Source organism: Carassius carassius, chromosome 25 (assembly GCF_963082965.1).
Source record: "Carassius carassius chromosome 25, fCarCar2.1, whole genome shotgun sequence".
Taxonomy (NCBI): domain Eukaryota; kingdom Metazoa; phylum Chordata; class Actinopteri; order Cypriniformes; family Cyprinidae; genus Carassius; species Carassius carassius.
In genome coordinates this window covers 25,669,042-25,689,946 of record NC_081779.1, presented here as the reverse complement: position 1 = coordinate 25,689,946, position 20,905 = coordinate 25,669,042, and the positions used below count along the sequence as shown (strand labels likewise).

The 20,905-nt window shown below is 35.0% G+C and overlaps 1 protein-coding gene across 1 annotated transcript; it reads right to left on the bottom strand.

Moving 5' to 3' along the window:
- Positions 1–489: 489 nt before the first annotated feature.
- mc5ra (melanocortin 5a receptor) lies at positions 490–19,318 on the bottom strand. Its single transcript, XM_059510009.1, has 2 exons — positions 19,212–19,318; positions 490–3,672 (listed from the first exon to the last, which is right to left on the bottom strand). Exon 2 carries the CDS (start codon positions 3,597–3,599, stop codon positions 2,610–2,612), a length of 990 nt encoding a protein of 329 aa, XP_059365992.1. The 5' UTR covers positions 3,600–3,672; positions 19,212–19,318; the 3' UTR covers positions 490–2,609.
- Between the last annotated feature and the right edge of the window lie 1,587 nt (positions 19,319–20,905).

Sequence of the window (20,905 nt, the reverse complement as noted above, 5' to 3'; positions counted from 1 at the left end):
TAATTTAAAATTAAATATATATATAAAATTTAAAATTAAATGTATGCACTTTTATCCAAAGCGACTTACAGTGCATTCAGACTATGAGTTTTAACCTATCATGTGTTCCCAGGGAATCGAACCCCCAACCTTGTGCTTGATAACACAATGCTCTACCACTTGAGCTACAGGAACAATATATATGTGTGTATGTATGTATGTATGTATATATATATATTAAACAATATATATTGTTTTTGTGAGTGACACTGGTCTGGATTTTTTATTTATTTTTTATTTTTTATTATTCATATTATAGTAAAGTTATTTGTCTGATAATTGTATGTGGAACCACTCGAGCAAATAGTTTTTTTTTTTTTTTTTTTTTTTTTTTTTTTTTGTGGAATGGGATTCAAGCTGTTTTCAGTGAAACAGTGAGAGGTTTAGATAGATTGTCATTGATTCTTCATGGAGAGCCAACAGACCTGAGCAGTATAAATGTAACACAGAGACTGCAGGTCATTTTGACAGCACAAAACACAGTCAAGGCACATTCTATGAAAACCATCATGAGCCCATTTAAGAAGGGATGGCATTTCACAAAGTCAGAGACTTTGGGGAAAAAATCAAGCTGACGAACAGCCAAAATGAGCATATTTACACACCAGAGACTAAATACTTACACCTTTAAATTCTGACTTCAACAGAAGTGACAAGGATCAACTTAAAATACTACAAGAAGCAAACTGTAACTTCTATATAAAACATTTCATTGAATGTACATAGCATGGACAGCATCGCATATGAAATCTAAAGTACATTTTGTAGGCTGTTGGATAAGACAGGGCTAGCTATCACATATCTTATTAACCTATTGTTCTGAGTCAAAAGCCTTTTATAGACTGTTTTCTGCAAATCTCAATAAAATCCAGTTCAAAACATTCATACAGTAAATGCAGAGGTTTATTATCAGAATCGTATCCTCCATACTAGTGAAGTTGTCACATATTTTTAAGATGAGTTATAGTTGTATACAGTTTGGAATTTAAGTCACATTTGACATTTCTGCAGTTTCTCAATACACACAAAAAATAAAATAAAGCTACAAAAGCTTTCACTGACATAGTACCCTTTTCAAAATGTTCACCTTGGTACCCTGTTGATGCTTAAAGGGAGCATATTTGTACCACCCTAGTGACAGCTTTTGTACCTTTTTCTCTGCGAGTGTAGAATGTAATAATAAAAATACCCCCCAGAGAAATATTCACTGCAGCACTGAGTTTGAAAACTAGCCCAAGTCTCCTGAATATAGCAATATAATTGCATTTGGTCAACCAGGTTAAAAAAACAGGTGCATGTAGTCTAGATGAACATGGTTTATAAGAATTACACATGGATTAATCGGTGGAATCCTGTGTGTAATTTTGTCCTCGTTTTATTTCTGGTTATGTATTAGACTTTATCTTGAAAGGTCACCGAGTGACTGACTGAATGCAGCAGAGACGACAAACAACAAAACATTTGCTTTTACCTCCATCTGTACAGATTTACTTATTCAGTAGCAGTAGACAGTAAGCAGCATAATGACAAACACCATGAACACTGATTTTCACCCTGAAACTTTACAGCAAACAGACATCTATGAAAAAGTTTTTATTTTTTTAAAGCCAAAGAAATTAATGTCATTACATTTGAAGGGTCAGTGGCAAATACACAGAATGAGAATAACTGCAGACCCCCAACTTCAAATACATATTCGTGCTTAAGATAATAATATATAAATTGTCAGCATATCCATAAATGCTTTTAAGTGTGATGACAAGTCAGAAATACTAATGTCGTTTTGTTTAGCTTTTTATTTTTGTGGTTGCACAGTATAATAAGGTAGAACCTCTTTGTTATGCTTTTTTTATATCAATATATGTCTAGTTTGTTTTTGCAGCTACATAAATACACACATTATTATACAGGCACTATTACAAAACTCCTGATGCCTTCATAGACTGTAAAAAAATTGTTAGTGATATGATAGGCTTTGAAATCTTAAGATTCTTTTCTTTAAGTGTACTTCATATGTTCTGTCTTGTAATGTGTGTATATATTGTATATTAACTGCTGGTATTGAAGTTCATCTTATGATTCGGTAGCTCATACTTTCTCACTTTCAATGGCAACCACAGAGAACAGCAATGTGAGTTGCATGCTATAATACAGTGTCATCTTACCTATACAGCTTTACATCAGGCTGTGTTTTACAGGATTAATCTGACAAATGATTGCACTTTTTTTTCCCCAGGCTTTGATCAACGGCTCCTGTGTGTCTCTGGAGATTGTGATATTAAATCACATTGTCTGTTGAGGATTTTATTGTTCCATACTTCTAAGACCTCCTTAATTCTCCAACAATATTTGCATTTATTATCAACAGTTGTCTCATTAGGCATTCTGTTTTGTGCATTGAAGAGCTCTTGATTGACGGTCCAGCTTTCTGCAAGTTTGAGAGAGTATGCTTGATATCATCACAAAAATCATGCTCTCCATCATGATCAAGGCAGGGTTGAGACATCCTTCTCAAACGTTTTTAATTCTTGTGATATGATAATCCATCTCTCATTTTTGGGGGTTTGAAACTACCTGGACATTCCAAAGACGTTCCTCAGGCTGTAGCAGCAGATGATTTCCTTCAGTGTTTTCCGCATCTCCTGACTCCTGAAAGCGTAAATGAGAGGGTCGATGACTGAGTTACACATGATGAGGATGAGGTACATGTTGAAGTGCGACATGAAGCACATGCAATAGAGGTTTCTGGGACAGGAGATCATGAGGATGAGGTGGAGAAAGAACGGAGCCCAGCAGACGATGAAGATCCCCAGAAGGATGGTCAGGGTGACAGCCGCCTTCATGCTGGCTCTCTGGTGGATGGAGTTGTAGCCCGGCAGCGCGGCGATGCGTTTGACGTGAGATCGTGCCAGCATGAACATGTGGCTGTAGAGGGAGGCCATGAGTGCAAGCATGATGAAGAACATAGAGACCAAGCACACAATGACAGACGTGTTGTCAGAATAGATTATGAAGACTATTCCACAGCTGGTGCAGAAGGTCCAGATTCCACCGATGATGAGCGCGGCCCGGCGCACTGTCATGATGTTGTGATATCGTAAAGCGTAAAAAATCGTGACGTAGCGATCAACGGCTATAGCTAGAAGACTACACATGGATGCCACTACAGAGATGCAGATCATAGAGTCAAAAACATTGTCCATCTGTCTGATGAAATGGTCCTCCACCACCAGCTGGCGGTTGGTGAGTAAGTAGATGATGATGGTCTCCCAAGCGTTGGAGACGCTCACCAGCATGTCGGCCACGGCCAGGCTGCAGACGAAGAAGTACATGGGCGAGTGGAGGTTTTTGTTTTTCACTATGGCGCAGATGACCAGGATGTTCTCGAGGAGACTGATGATGCCAAGGATGAGGAACACCTCTGTGGCGATGTTGAGCTGCTCGCATGCTTTAGGCTTGGCATGGGATGGGGTCTCGGTGGCATTGAGGAGGTCCAAGACGGGGCTGGAGTTGGCATTGATGGCCCAAAGTGATAGGGTGGCCTCTGAAGTGTTCATCATGGATGAGGGATTCAGTGGGAATGTTGTAGACTTTTCTTGAAGTCACTGTGTCAGTGGGCAGGGCATCTTTATCCTGCACAAAATGAAACAGATCATGTTTAAACTAGGAAGGATATCTTTAAAATGAAGGTTTTTTATTGAAATTGATGGTTCCATGAAGAACAATTCTATTGAAAAGTGGACAAAGGTTCTTCAGACAATTCAAATGTTATTCACACTAAGAACAAATTGGCTATTTCGAGAACCGTTCACTGAAAGATTCTTTGGGGAACCAAAAATGGTGGTTCTATGGAATCACCAATCCAGGCTCATTGAAAATACGTGCTTGTGACAATTTTTCTGCAACACAGATGTCATGTGCTTTACTGCACAATTCATAGCTGTTTCAGAGTGATATGTCCAGTGAGTGGTGCCAAAATGTGCATTCCATATGTGATCGTGGCCACTTTTTTATTAGGTTAGTATAGGCACGTATTGCTGTATTTTTATTACATTGGTTCAGAGATATGTTGTTGCCTTTTCATTATGTTGTTCAGGTCCATAAAGCATACATACAGCGCTGTGTTGTGTCTGGTGCTTTCATTGTTTAAGATTATCCTTAATTATCCATCATAACCCACAGAGAAATCATTCATTGCGAAATATTATTATGAAATCCCTTCAATTAAATATACACAGGTATATAATTTAATAGAATATATAATTGTTATAATTCATCTATTCACCTACGGACAATTTAGTGCCTCCAATTCATCTATGCTTGATTTGAGTTCATCTTATTCTTTTATTTTATTTGATCTAAATGGATGGAATGCATAAATATTTTAGTTATATAGATTATTTGTCATTACAATTTTGGGGTTGGTGAGATTTGTTTTATGTTTATGAAAGAAGTCTCTCATGCTGCAAGTCTTCTTTTATTTGTTCAAGCACAGTAATGGTTTAAAATATTATTATAATTTAAAATATTGTAATATATTATAAATTGTGATTTATTCCTGTGATGCACAGCTGTATTTTCAGCATCATTCCTCCCGTCTTCAGTGTCACATGATCCTCCAGAAATTATTCTAATATGTTGATTTGCTGCACAAGAAATATTTTCATTATTATCAATGTTAAAAACAGTTGTGCTGCTTCTAATTTTTGTAAAACTGTAGTGTTTTTTAGTTCATTCTTTGATGAATAGATAGTTCAAACGAACAACGTTTATTTGAAATAGAAATCTTTTGTAACGTTATAAATGGCTTCACTGTCACTGAATAAATGCAAATGAATAAAATAATTAAAGTGTTTAAACAGTAGCATGACAGCTGAGATACTTTTAAAGTGGGGGATGTCTTGTCCCAGGTGGGTTATTTCACCCCTTTCATGGGTAAGGAATTAATGATTTTCATGTGGTATATCAACTACATTGTGTAATATTTCCCCATTTAATATATTGATGCCTCATCACCTAATTTTTCACATGCTATACGTTACATGTTAGTATTAATGCACACCATTCTTAAGGAGGGCACCTTCCTCTATCCCACTTTACTGAAGGGTCAAATTTGTTTTTTATTATTATTATTATTTTTTTTTGGAAAAACCTTCGGAATATAATTAATAGTAGCACTGAAGCTCACCTTAGTATGCCTCACTAAAGAGCATAATGATCACAAAGAATTCAGGATGAAAACCAAACTGCACGCAAGTGTCTAGTTATAGAAGCTCCACTGTATGACATTTTTTAAAAGTAAAAAGTGAATTAAGGTGATATTTTTTTAGCTTTCCTGGACGTCGCCCACAACCCGAGGACAAGCCTTTGATCACACACAGATGCAGACGATACCTAATTACACTTGTGAATTCTTCTCTGCCACTAATTCATCATCTCTCTCTCTTTAATCTTTGAGATAGCACTTTAAAAGGTACAAAAAAAAACATGATCACGCCCCAAGGTCTTCCAGCTACTGCACGACATGAAATCTAAGCACTACGCACATCCTCAAAAGCATATGATCATCTGTTTTGTGACAGATGGCCAGTCCCGTCTTGAAACCAGCTCATTGTTCCTAAAAAAACAGCCCTGCGTGAATTACTTTTCCTGTGAAAGAGGAGATTAATTGTGGCTACTGGTGAGCATCGCTCAGGTCTCTGGATAAAGGATCCTCTGTCTGAAAGTGTGCGTCAGAAGGCTTTTGCTCAGTAGTGTGTATCTACTGTCTGCTGATGACTCTACAGTAAATGAGTCACTGTGTGACAGAACATAGAAACAAGAAAGAAAGAAGGACTGTATTGACAGCTGATGGCAGGAGAGCAGTATTTAGTACGTGTTGAGCATTGGATGTGTCAAACAGAATCACAGAAATGACAAAATATGTTGAGTTAGTCTTTCAATTTCCTATAGCACATTTCAGCATGGACTAGTTCAGTTTATGAGTGAGTGATTGAGTGAATGAGCCTTGTATTCCATCAATAAAGACTTTTAATTTGCAACATAATTTGTATAATTTCAAAGCATTTTACATGTGTTCAAAATAATATGTTATTTACTTTTTAATGAAAGTGTATATTATGGTTAAAATGTGGTTGCAGTTACTGCTGAATGTACTGTCAAGCTTTTATGGTATAACCTGAAATATACTTTAATGTCATTTCTACTGAAACCTGTAAGCTATGTCATGTATTTAAAAAAAATATACATTTTCATTATTACACATTTGTGATGATGAAGGCACAATTTATTATGTATATTAACTATATTAAATATAATACAAATTAGTATGTTAGCCAACACATCAAAATAAGTGTGCTTCTTTAAACAAGACAAAAGATTATTAAAACAATGGTTTTAAAGTAAAACTTAATTTGATATTATTATAGTGTATTTCAGTTTGTTAAGAAACAGTTATGAAAATTTCCCTTAGGGGCCTTTTATATAATTAATTTTGTTATCTGTAATCATATTTTTTATATATATAATTTTAAGGTACATTACAAGCGCACAAATTATGCACTTTTTATCAATTTTTTAAGGCATTAATAAGGCTTAAAGACAAAAGATCATTAAAGAACATGAGACCTGAGCATAAATGCCATAGTTTACATTGAAAAGGGATGCTACACACGAGGATGCAAACATCATAGAAGACACACAGCAATGCAATAACTGAAGGAATATGGAAACAGTGTTATAACTGTGGAAAAGTCCTTTAAGTAAGGTCATTTACGAAATGCACTGCAGTGGTGACTCACGCTCACACCATCATTAAACTTGAGTGAACTTGAGTGAGTGTGAGACAGCAACAGTGTTTCAGTTCAGCATTGATTTCACTCGGTACATCTTGTAGCATCTTCATTGTTTGTGGTATAGTCTCTTTCATTTTAATGAGACTGTATCAAACATCAAAATAAATGCATGTCTAACATAATGACTGTGATTTGAACAAGTAAAACCTGTTAGTTTATCCATGAAGTACCCTTTATATTGGTTCTGGAGCATGTCATACTTGATGATCAAATAATTGAAAGTTTAGCTTCATTCTCAACAAAAGCTGTATCAGTAACTTTTCAAAAGGTATCTTATTTAACCCTAAAGTGCATTAAAAGTACATATTAGTACCTAAATGGTATAAAATTAAAAGGTACTGCTCCAGTAACAGCGTTTGTACCTTGAGAGTGTATAATGCAGATTTTATTCTAATCTGATGGACGAGCTACATATTTTCAGAATCGAGGCGGAGGACTGTATAAGTGGCCAGCAACATTACACAAAGAACAACTGTGGATATATAATGTGTCTGTGGGAATATTTCATTTGCAAACTTATACAACAATGTCAGGTGAAATCTATTAAAAATGCTAAATCCTTTCAGGTCCCTGGTGGCAGAAGAGAAAATCTGTGATGGATTCTAGCCTAGTGCAAACACTTTAATATCGAGATTTGATTTGATTTCAAAGGATTTCATGTTGTTGTTGTTTTTCTAAAAATGTGCCATCAGTAGATGAAAAAAAAAGCCTATCACCCCCATTAGAATAATCTCCACATAACTAGTGGGTCTAGTTCCCAGCATGCTTTGCACTGTGTTGAAATTGAGTGTAATTGTATTTTGTTTTTCAGTATTAATGATTTAAAAGTGCTTCAGTTGTTTTTGTGATTAACATTGAGGAGAAACATTGATTTTAACATAGTTTAGCTATAGTTATTATCTAGCTTATTCTAACTAATTCTCTCTTATTTTATTAACAGGGACTTAATTGGATCTATTAAATTGGTTCAACAAAACATCATTTGTTTAAATGAACTTGTTTTATTCTTGTCGTATGGACCCCAATTAATTGAGTGGAAATGTTTTCTTAATTAATCAAGTTCATTGAGCAAACTGTTGTGAATGTGTGCGTCTAATGCCCAGGCCATTACATGCTTTTAAGAGTCCTCTAAAACAGATACTGTTCGGGTTCATGATTAATTATGAGCGTCAGTGCTGGCTTCTTCCAGAGGGGAATAACAGAACCACGCTGACCAGCAAAACCTCCATCACAGAAGAAGAAGAAGAAACTACTGCTAATAAACCACATCTGATTCAACATATTTGTTTATGTTCTAACTAAATTCATTACCTGCCACGCTTCAAAAGTCCAATGGGAGTTGGAGGTTTTCAAAGAAACTTTCCATTTTTATTGTGTTAAATGTGCTTTATAAATAAAGGTTGTTGTTGTTGTTGAATTTGGGGAAAACATATTTTTGGCTAGATAACACTATTTTAGTGCTACAGTAGAACACTTTTAGGAAGAAACCAGTCAAGATCCATGGCTGTGAATAAAATATTTCTGCCCTAAATTTTGGTCTGAATCCTTGTAAGAATGTAAAAATAGTTGACAGTTTCAGGCTCCTCATTAGAAAGCAGTGTTTTGACAGCAAACATATTTTCTATTCACATCATTGTCGACTTTCTCTCTCCTTGCGTGATTCTGACCTATAGTTTGTACCTCAGAGACCATCACCTGCATTCAGACTCATCACGCATTAATTCAGCTCCTCTAGCCTTTAATCATCCTTTGGGGTCAAAATGACCCCAATGGATTTTTCCTTCATTTTTTAAAAGTGTTACCTTCATCGCAGGGGCATGAAACTCGGTGACATTTCCTAAATCATCTATCTAAACATGCACAAAAAAACTGGGCTTGATTTGGTTGTTCTAAAGGTGTGTAAAAAAAAAATTTACCTTTTAAGGTCTTTGGGGTCAAAATGACCCCACATTGAAAATGAATGGGAAAATGCAAAAAATGACTTTTTAAAATTTTGTTTGTCAAAAAAATAAAACTAAATCCATTATAAATCTGAAAATTTCTACAAATAAACCAAGATCTGGTCCTAGAGCATAAATAAAAAGTAGAACGAACTTTGTATCTCATACACACACACACACACACACACACAAACACACACATGTATGTGACTGCAACAGAGAGCATTTTTACAGAAATTGGCAAATAAAATTAACTAAACTGGCATAAATCTAAAAAATTTTACATTTAATTCAAGGTCTGGTCCTAGAGCATAAACCCAAAGTGGAACAAACTTTCTATCTCATACACACACACACACACACACACACACACACACAAACATACGTATGCCACTGCAACAGAGAGCATTTTTATAGAAATTGGCAAATAAAATTAACTAAACTGGCATAAATCTAAAATTTTTTACATTTAATTCAAGGTCTGGTCCTAGAGCATAAACCCAAAGTGGAACAAACTTTCTATCTCATACACACACACGCACACACACACACACACACAAACATACGTATGCCACTGCAACAGAGAGCATTTTTATAGAAATTGGCAAATAAAATTAACTAAACTGGCATAAATCTAAAAATTTTTACATTTAATTCAAGGTCTGGTCCTAGAGCATAAACCCAAAGTGGAACAAACTTTCTATCTCATACACACACACACACACACACACACACATACACACACACACAAACATACGTATGCCACTGCAACAGATAGCATTTTTATAGAAATTGGCAAATAAAATTAACTAAACTGGCATAAATCTAAAATTTTTTACATTTAATTCAAGGTCTGGTCCTAGAGCATAAACCCAAAGTGGAACAAACTTTCTATCTCATACACACACACACACACACACACACACACAAACATACGTATGCCACTGCAACAGAGAGCATTTTTATAGAAATTGGCAAATAAAATTAACTAAACTGGCATAAATCTAAAAATTTTTTACATTTAATTCAAGGTCTGGTCCTAGAGCATAAACCCAAAGTGGAACAAACTTTCTATCTCATACACACACACACACAAACACACACACACACAAACATACGTATGCCACTGCAACAGACAGCATTTTTATAGAAATTGGCAAATAAAATTAACTAAACTGGCATAAATCTAAAAAATTTTTACATTTAATTCAAGGTCTGGTCCTAGAGCATAAACCCAAAGTGGAACAAACTTTCTATCTCATACACACACACACACACACACACATACACACACACACACACAAACATACGTATGCCACTGCAACAGAGAGCATTTTTATAGAAATTGGCAAATAAAATCAACTAAACTGGCACAAATCTGAAAAATGTCACATATGCAACATGGAACAAGCTTGTAATATATATTCTATAATATTCTGCTTGTTCTTTCACATGTTTATTAGCCATGTGATTTATAAAAAAAGTTGTTCTGTGTACCCTTCACTCCTGTTCATTACAGTTTATTGGTGCTGTTGTTTTGTATTATATTGGTTTATTTACTTTTAAAATTCATCTTGTTCTAAAATCTCTTGTTCTAAAAAAATAAATAGTTGTTGATAAATAATTTTCTGAAATAAATAGTGTGTGATTACAATCATGTCATAGTGGTGACTTGTAATGTTTTTTTCAAATGTATGTATAATAATTTGCAAAAGCAGATAATTCAAAATATATTAGAAAACAACAACAAATTCTAACTCTGACAAAACTACAGATTTTTTTATGTATTTCAAAATGTTTAAATAAATATTCACAAAATATATATCATAAAGTTGTGAGGAGAAGTTGAAGCATCAAGAAAAATGAAGTGAAAATGAATGAGTCTCTATAGCACTCTAGTGGATACATGTGGCCATTGCACTTTAATTCCTAACCCATAAGAAATAAAGTTTTTTGACTAACCTTTAGATGGCAGTATTCTATCCCTAACACATAGAGCAATGTCCAGAAACTATTTAGATTTAATTAAGATCATCATTTAAGTGATTTTTTCTTTAAAAAATCATTTTTCATGAGCCAATTTATGGCCTAGTTATGTAATTGTGCAGTAAATAGGTAAAAAACTTCAAAATTTCCACAAAAACACAGCATAAATGTATAGTTGAGAAGTAAATTAAAAAAATGATATATAGTTTTCCATATAAAAAATGTATATTTCCTTATGCAATCGCTTTTTAAAAGTTTGGGGTAAAAATGACCCCAAAGACTTTAAGTGTTGTCCTTTTTTAGGAGTGATTAAAGGCTAGAGTTCCTATGATAGTAATCGATTTGATTTATTGACACACAAACACATTTTTTTGCATTTTTTCCCTGTTTTGCAGGGATCTCTTTGGTTCGTTCTGCTGTTGTTTAGTGCATGTGCATCACAGAAGCCTCTGGAACCCCACACAAAGACTGCAACTGATCTGCCAGCATTGTGCATTTCTCAGTGCAATTAATCAAATTCAGATACAGAATCCTTTTATGGTCTTATGGCCTGTTCTCAGGGGTGAGATGTTTCTGGAAATTGTGTTAAGATTGTAATAACACACCTTTCCACTGCTAAACAATGGGAGCGAGCGCATGCTGACTGCAGTGCACTGGAAGACGCAGGTGAATCCTGATGAATAAAGATTGCTTTTTTACAAGCAAAACTTTTATGATTTGTAGACAGAAGCAGACACGGTCGTTCCTGTTATGGTTAGGGTTTGAACACAGGCAATAAACGTTGTTCATTATAACTTGATGGAGCCTTAAAAGGGTTGCAATAAAATATTTATAACGTGTAAAAAGGACACCTTAAAATAAAGTGTTACCAACTCTTCATATAAAATTATTTCTAACTGCATTTAATACAAATGCAAACTATAGCTGATGAATTTGTAATGATTTTAAAAAGGGATAGCGATTTCTGTCATTTAGTCAGGAATGCCTTATAATATTAAAACATCAAAACCATTGCTAATACTTACTGTTGCTTGTGCTGTTGTTTTCCCGCCAGAAATGATGTCACTTCCTAGAGGATGATGTCACTGAGAAACTGGATTTTGGAAATATTTTATTATTATTATTATTCATATTATTATAGTTATTATAAAAGAGATCTGATCTTAAATTTTCAGTCTTTTTTGTGTCGCTTTTTGATTTATTAAAACATAAACCACTTGAGGCTCAACAGTGAAGCAATTTTACTCGAGATGAGTTTTCTTTGAGAAAACTAATATGATTTACAATTTTTAAATAATGTTTAACAGAAATATTTTGTTTAATATATTAAGTTGTAGACAGAAATATGAGTATTTTCTGTATAAAGACCCTTATAAATACATATAATTCACAATGGTACAAATGAATGTGTTAATTTTAGCTTCGTGTCACCTCAAATTAACCTCACTGCAAATGGAGCAGACACACACACACACATAAATACACACACACACACACACAGAGACACACACACAGACACACACACACACACACACAGAGACACATACACACACTTAGACACACACACAGACACACACACACACACACAGAGACACACACACACAGACACACACACACACAGCGGATGTATCATATGAGAAGTTATAATAACTGGTCTGTGCATCATCTGCTTCAGATCATCGTGGTCACAGAGTTATGAAAGCGCTGAGGTGTCCTCACATTTAGTGCCGTATTCTTGTGGTGCGCTGCTGCCAGAAACACTGAGCTCTTTTACAGATCAGTGAGGGTTTTTTTTGTTGTTTTTTGCATGGTGCCTCAGAATATGTCACAATGAATGTGTTTATTGTCTGTTGTGTGCTGTTGTGGGAAAACATGTGCAGAACAGCTTGATTTCTAAACAGAGCTTCAAAATGTCCTGGTGTGACACTTCCTGAATAAAACATGTTGGGAACACCTTGTGTTCCTCGGGTCTAATGACGCTGAGACCTCGTTTCTGAGTTCTGAGTCTTGTTTACTTTCCACAATCCTTATCCTCAGTTTATGCTCTTGAATCCAGAATGAAAATAAAGCCAGAAATAAAGAATAGACGAATTACAGCCATGCACGCAACTTTAAGCCTTTACAACGAGCATGCAAAAATGCTAATTAGGATACATTTCTATTCTACATGATATCTAAAACAATTTAAGGTGTTCTCATGAGTTTTCGCTCTTGAATTTCAAATAAGTTTACAGCTTGAATGGACAAACAGCTGTTATATTGTATTGTTTGTCTAGCTGCTTTCTGCTGCTATACAAGAAACTATTTGTCTACTTTTGAAGCAATTGATAGCAAAATTTTGGAAGAAATAGTGCAGCACCTAAAATCGTCAACCTGCTATCTTGACACACTTCCCACATCATTTTTCAAAAGTGTGCTTAACTGTTTAGAAGCAGATCTTTTAGAAGTGGTGAACGCTTCACTTCTTTCTGGGACATTTCCAAACTCCATGAAAACTGCAGATGTTAAGCCCCTCCTGAAAAAGAGCAATCTTGATTACACCATTTTGAGGAATTATAGACCAATATCTAATCTTCATTTTATAGGCAAAATTATAGAAAAGGTAGTTTTTAATCAGCTGAACAAATACTTAAACTCAAATGGATACCTGGAGAATTTTCAATCTGGTTTCCGACCTCATCACAGCACAGAGACAGCACTCATTAAGATAATAAATTATATTCGCTTAAATTCTGACTCAGCAAAATATTGGTGCTGGTATTGCTAGATCTCAGTGCTGCGTTTGACACTGTCGATCATAACATACTACTAGAGAGACTGGAAAACTGGGTCGGGCTTTCTGGGATGGTACTCAAATGGTTCAGGTCATACTTGGAAGGTAGAGGTTATTATGCGAGTCTAGGAGAGCATAAGTCTAAGTTGACGTCCATGACATGCGGAGTCCCACAAGGGTCAATTCTTGCACCGCTCTTGTTTAGCCTGTATATGCTCCCACTAAGTCAAATAATGAGAAAGAACCAAATTGCCTATCACAGCTATGCTGATGATACCCAGATTTGCCTAGCCTTATCTCCAAATGACTATAGCCCCAGACTCCCTCTGCAAATGTATTGATGAAATTAAAAGTTGGATGTGCCAGAACTTTCTTCAGTTAGTTTCAGGAAAAAACTGAAGTTACTGCATTTGGAAACAAAGATGAAGTTTTCAAGGTGAATGCATACCTTGACTCTTGGGGTCAAACAACAAAAAATCAAGTCAGGAATCTTGGTGTGATTCTGGAGACAGACCTTAGTTTCAGTAGTCATGTCAACGCAGTAACTAAATCAGCATACTATCATCTAAAAAACATTGCAAGAATTAGATGTTTTGTTTCCAGCCAAGACTTGGAGAAACTTGTTCATGCATTTATCACCAGCAGGGTGGACTATTGTAATGGGCTCCTCACCGGCCTTCCCAAAAAGACCATTAGACAGCTGCAGCTTATCCAGAACCAGAAGATCTGAGCATATCACACCAGTCCTCAGGTCCTTACACTTGCTTCCAGTTACATTTAGGACAGATTTTAAAGTACTTTTACTCGTTTATAAATCACTCAATGACCTAGGACCGAAATATATTGCAGATATGCTCACTGAATATAAACCTAACAGAGCACTCAGATCATTAGGATCAAGTCAGTTAGAAATACCAAGGGTTCACACAAAACAAGGGGAGTCCTCCTTTAGTTACTATGCTGCCCGCAGTTGGAATCAGCTTCCAGAAGAGATCAGACGTGCTAAAACACTAGTCACATTTAAATCTAGACTTAAAACTCATCTGTTTAGCTGTGCATTATTGAATGATCACTATGCGATGTCTGAACTGATTGCACTGTATTTTACATATATATGTATTTTATATGTATTTTTTTATATTTCACTGTATTTTATGTAAAATCATTTTCTATTTTTAACTGTTTTAAATTCACTTTAAATAAGTCAATTTTTAAATAATTTCCAAAGTTTTAAAATTGCTTGTTTTTATTTTTGTTATTATTTTGTACGAAATGTGCTATATAAATAAACTTGCCTTGCCTATTTTCACTGTATCACTGTTTTCTGAAAACCTGGCTTTAGAGTTAGATTTACAATATAGCATGTGCTATTAAATTATAATTTTTAAAAATAACTAAATTTTAAAACTAAAATTTTCAGTAACATTTATATTGTGAAAAAGAGCACATTTGCTTACTTTTAAATACTACTTATTATGGAAATTATATATTTAAAAAATATATAGACTTAAGTGTGAACTGTAGTTTACTGTAGTTAGGGTTAGGGTTAGTATTATGTATAGTATTATTATATAGGGTTAATGTATTATAGTTTACATGTTTACTAAATGCAATTAACTGAACTAAAGTGCTTCTTAAATAGGACTTATATTTTAGTCATGTATCAAAATAAGTGCACGTCATTAAAACACCACAGAATGTTATTAAAACATAACGATTTAAAATGTACTTTAAAGTAAAACTTTCAATTTGTTTCGTGAATTTTTCCTATATGGATATATTTCTATAAAAGGCTGTTTATTAACAGGTTCTTTTATGACAACTTACCCAATATAGTGTGACAACATGCTGATATTGTGGATCTCTGTATATATCTGTATATAGTACAAAATTATACTGGAGCATGGATAAATCCAGAAGTGTTGAAGAACAAGTAAAAGAAAAAGATGCAATATACTCTAATAAGTCATTGCTAATATTTACCTTCTAAAACAGGTTCAGGTTCAAGTTTCTTTATTACTTTATTACTTGGTTTGCATTGTATGACTTCATACATCTTGACACACATTTAACAAACAACACAGACAGTGAACAGCATAATATACAAAACTGCTCCAAATTCACAAAATTGCTACGACTTGTTCAGTTAAGCAATAGATGCTGGAACAAAGTTTTTTTTATATCTCTCTGTTCTGCACTGTGGGAATATAAACCTTCATCCAGAATGAAGAAGCAGGAATTCACTGCGCAAAAGAGTCGTCCTTTAAGATCTCTGTAACTGTCTGACATACAGAAACTCACAGTCAACCTAACCATTTAACAAGAATTTATCTTCTAGAATCCAAAACCAAGCCTCTACAGGTAAAATTATTCAATGAAAAGAACAGAATCTGTCAAATTGGATTTGTCAATGTGAAAAAAATGTGAGTTTTCTTTAACAAAACAAAACAAACACTTTTTACACAAAGCTTAATGATTTGTGTCAAAGTCCAGTTCTATGTCAATAATTGTCCCAAGATATTAATAGGATTTCACACATTCTATGCATGATTTTATAGTTGAGAAAGTGCATATAACAGTAAGATAATCTCGCATTCATAGAATAAGCTACAAGCTACATTTGCCACAGTGTGCTACAAACCGATCATCCCACAATCATTTAAAAAAATATCTTAGACACATATTTTGGCCATTTTTGTTACATAACACTGAACAGCAAGTCTTTACACACAGTATGTGGTGTTTACCAGTGTTGTGACGCAGATCTGTGTTGATTCCCCAGGGTTCATTAAAGAAGGAAGCGACTGTGGATTTAAACCCCACTCCAAATAAACAACCTCCTAAAGCTACCTGAATATTTATTGCTTTTCTTAAATAAGCTCAGAGGACCTTCTTGACCTTCAGTCAAGCCTATCATTCCTGCTGTGGTTTGTGTCCATGCACACACACACACAGAGAGAGAGAGAGAGATGTGGCATGATCTGCACATACACCCACGCAGCTCTGAGTCAATCCCACAAATACACTCTGCAATGCCTAACACTGGATGTGTCTCAAACCCAATGATCCACCTACCAGCATTTCTGACATCAGAGGTGCTTTCCAAGTCAGTAAATCTCACATAAATCTATTTATGCCGCGCTAACAAAGACAATACAAAAAGCACATAAATAGCACAGATACACACATACAGACAAACATGGCTGAACTGACTCGCATTACATCTATCATATAATGGTGGAGAATATCCTGTCTATTAGCACTGAAATGCCAAATGAGAGATCATTTGTACCATTTCATTCAATTAACCAAATAAAAATAAAAAAAGAAGTCCCTCTGCATCAGGGGCATAGCCACAAATGTTTAAGTGTTTTAAATATTCCATAAAAAATAGATATAAGAAAATAATCAATAAAGTTAATGCCGTCGATTTTGTCCAGTGCTGAGTTCTGTGCACTGGCGGATCCTCTTATTACGACAAGCAAAGTGTAACACGATGTAAATAAGAGATTCATTGCATAATGTAGAGAGTTTCATTGATTTTAATGGAACTTCATAAGACTACCATATAATGACAGCTTGTTAGTCATTTTAAAGGGAGCGCTCCTTGTGCCATAGCAATGGAAGGGACAAAAATATAGGTTAAAATAGATTTGCATTAAGGTCTAGTGCACCCTCACCCAGATTTGATTCTGGAACTGGACTTGTAATACAGAATGTTGAGGAAAAGTTCATTTATTTCAGTAATTCAACTCAAATTGTGAAACTCCTGTATTATATAAATTCAATGCACACAGACTGAAGTAGTTTAAGTCTTTGGTTCTTTTTAATTGTGATGATTTTGGCCCACATTTAACATGTTAGAAGCCTTTTGCATGTTTTTTCAACAACTTTCAAAAAGTGGTGGGGACATGTTCCACCCATCCCACCCACAAATTATGCCTACGCAGCACAAAGGTTCAAAAAACAATAGTTCTAAAATATTAATGTTAATTAATGTTGACATAAATGTTAGTTTTCAAAATGTACCAACTTTCTTAAAATTAAAGTTGTATCTGTTAACGTGTACCTGAATAAACACTGTAACTAACATTTATTGTAAAGAATTATCTCAGTCTGAGACAATCAAGTGCATCGGTCAGTTTATATTCAGCAGAGTAAACATCAAGGACCATAGATATGTGCGCGGCTGCAAATGTGCAAATGTTAACATGATGCTTCAAACGTGCTTGGCTCAGAAGTTTCTGATAGATAAAATCATCACCTGCTGGGGGCCTGGTTTCATATCCATAAGGTACGGATTCAATGCAAAGACTTAAACTTTTTAAAGAATTGATCTGATTGATGTTTGTTTCAGTATTTCCAAATTCAACTCCACAAGAATTGAAGTTAAAACATCTTCATGATGGATTTGTTTCTTACAAACATGCACCTTTTTAGATTAAGTTACAAAGATTGTAAAGATTATAAAAACCGATTGAAATATATATTTTGTTAAATACTGTTAAGACTATGTTTGTGACTTGGTCATATTCTGCACTATATTATGCTTCCAACGTGTCACATGTTTTCAAAAGTGAAGAGAAGCAGTGTTGCATATCCTACCATTCAACTCCTACATTACTACTTCAGCCATATCTTTAAGTGTCAGAAATAGTAAGAGTGCTACAAATTCAGCCGAATAGAGGGCTACCGTATTCAGCCACTGAAACAGGTCCAGCGATTCACCGTCTGCTCAGTCGATAAGACTGAGTCATTGGCGCATAGGAAAAGACAGCTCGCCAGGTTTTGAAACATTGCCACAGTCAAACCGTCAACACCCTTAGTTTTAGCCAAAAGTTGAATTCAGTCTTCGAAAACAGCTTTGGATCTCTGAACATAATGAGTCTAAGCAGACAATCTATTCAAAATCGCGAGAGATGGAGGAATCACGCACCAAAAATATCCGGTTTATAAGCTTTGCTCATTATTATGCTTTTGGTAACAAAAGCAGCAGAAAACCATAAAATATAATTAGCTCACATTCGACAGAAGTTTGTCGTATTCTTTGCTAGCTTATACCAAGTTGCCTTTGGGAAAATAATGCTGGTATGACTTTATTTATAAAGGTAAACTACAAAGAAAAAACATTGTTTGTATTTTTTTTTTTTTTTTTCACGTTAGAAAATTTTAGAAATAGCATTTTTTGTTGTTATATGGCAGGAAACTCTCCGCGCTGTGGATTGAATCTTGTTGAATGAACGCTGAATGAGATTTCAGCACTAGATCGCGGACAGCGCCGAATCAATGACAGATCTGCGTCGGCACTTAATCAGCAAATTAATTAATTAATAGACGATGAATAAAGCCGACATGCAGAGTCCTCACGGTTAACAAGCTTGATTAACACAGCTGGCTATTCAGCATCTTCCACTGTTCATGCAAACGAAATAGTTGTGCTTTTAGCTTTTGACATAGTGGAAACAATGAATGAACGAGTAAATATTCTTTATTACAGTGCAACAAGCGAATATAGCTACATATCTGTCGGAATAATGGTGCATACGTTTCGGTGGGACGTAGCGTACTTTATTAAGGCACGGCAGAAAAGACAAAGCTGAAGTTTTGTAATGTACTCACTCGTTTGGAACAGGAGTGCTGAGTTTGTTCACCGCTGAGAATCTCAAAGACTGTGCATTTCTTTCAGTCCGGAGGCGTTTTTTCGCGCTGGAGGAGGATGTTTGAGGATCTCCATGTAGAATGGGTCTCTGCAGCTTCTGATGAATATATAGGATCGCGAACAGTAACAGCTCCACCTCCAGAGCTCCCTCACACTACAGGAGCCAGGCTTCATTAAACACTGGAATCAAACTCAAAGTCTCTGTTTTCTATATTGTAAGACCAGAATGCATGCAATTTTCTAGAAAAGAGCTTAGTGAAATATATCTTATTAATTTATGCGTAGTTCACACACATCTGAGCCTTTGCTGCTAAGATGCATGTAAAGCATTATATAGGCTACTCATCCTGTACTAGTCAAAATGTCAAATAAAATTATAAGGTCACTGAAAAATAATGAATAGTTTACCTTGAGGATTTTAGTCTGTTATAATATTATTATATATTTATTTTTATATATTTTGTTGCAGTGAATTATTTTTTTTTTAATATTATTATTATTATTTATTGATGTTTGCATATCCAAGGGATCCTCTGCAGTGAATGGGTGCCGTCAGAATCAGAGTCCAAACAGCTGATAAAAACATCACAATAATCCACACCACTCCAGTCCATCAGTTAATGTCTTGTGAAGTGAAAATATGCATATTTCTAAGAAACAAATCCATCAAGGTGTTTTTAATTTTACATATACAAGTCAATAATCCATAATAACGCTTCCTCCAGCAAAAAGGTAATTCCCTTTTTGTCTCTCACATAAAAATCCACCCACATATTTGTTCAGAACTGTTTTGGACTGTTTTGCATTTACATCTACAGATGCTTTTCAAAGCGACTAACAACTGAATAATTTTGGTTTGTAAACAGTGATTGATCTGTGCATATTTCTCTACTTCTGATTCAGAAGAAATTACTTTTCCACTGAAAAATAAAATAATATTATTATTAAGGGAGGACTTGTATTTAAGCTGGAACATTTTAAAGTTAAAAACAATTCGATGGATTTTTATTTTTTATTTTTTTATTTTATTTTTTTTACAAACACACAGACATTAATTGATGGACTGGAGTGGTGTGGATTCAAAATCTGTTCTGATGAAGAAACAAACTCATCTACATCTTGGATGGCCTAAGAATGAGTACATTTTTTAACAAACCTTTAATGTTAAGAATCAGAATCAAATCAGAATTGTCTTTATTGCCAGGTACTGTGGGTGAATGCGTACAAGGGATTTGTCTTGATGTATTTATGCTAACCAAGACAATAGATTAGCTGTACATTTGTGAGCGATGTGTAAAAGTGGAGCAGTGTAGATGTTCACAGTTGAAGACGTTTAACTGTACATTTGTGTCCAATAGTGAAGATGTACAAAATGTGCCACTGCAAAAGCTCACAGTTTGAATGAAGTGAATTTAATGTTTTAGTGAATTTAATTTATGCTGGCTGCACCAGGTAACCAGATGGTAAATCTCCCACCTATATGCATACACATTTCCCTCAGAGATGGGTCCAGTGAGAGTGGCATCATCTGCAAGCTTCAGCAGTTTGACAGACTGGTGACTGGAGGTGCAGCTGTTGGTTTATATAGAGAAGAGGAGAGGAGAAAGAGCACAGCCTTGGGGGGAGCGAGTACTGATGGTTCAGTTGTCAGATA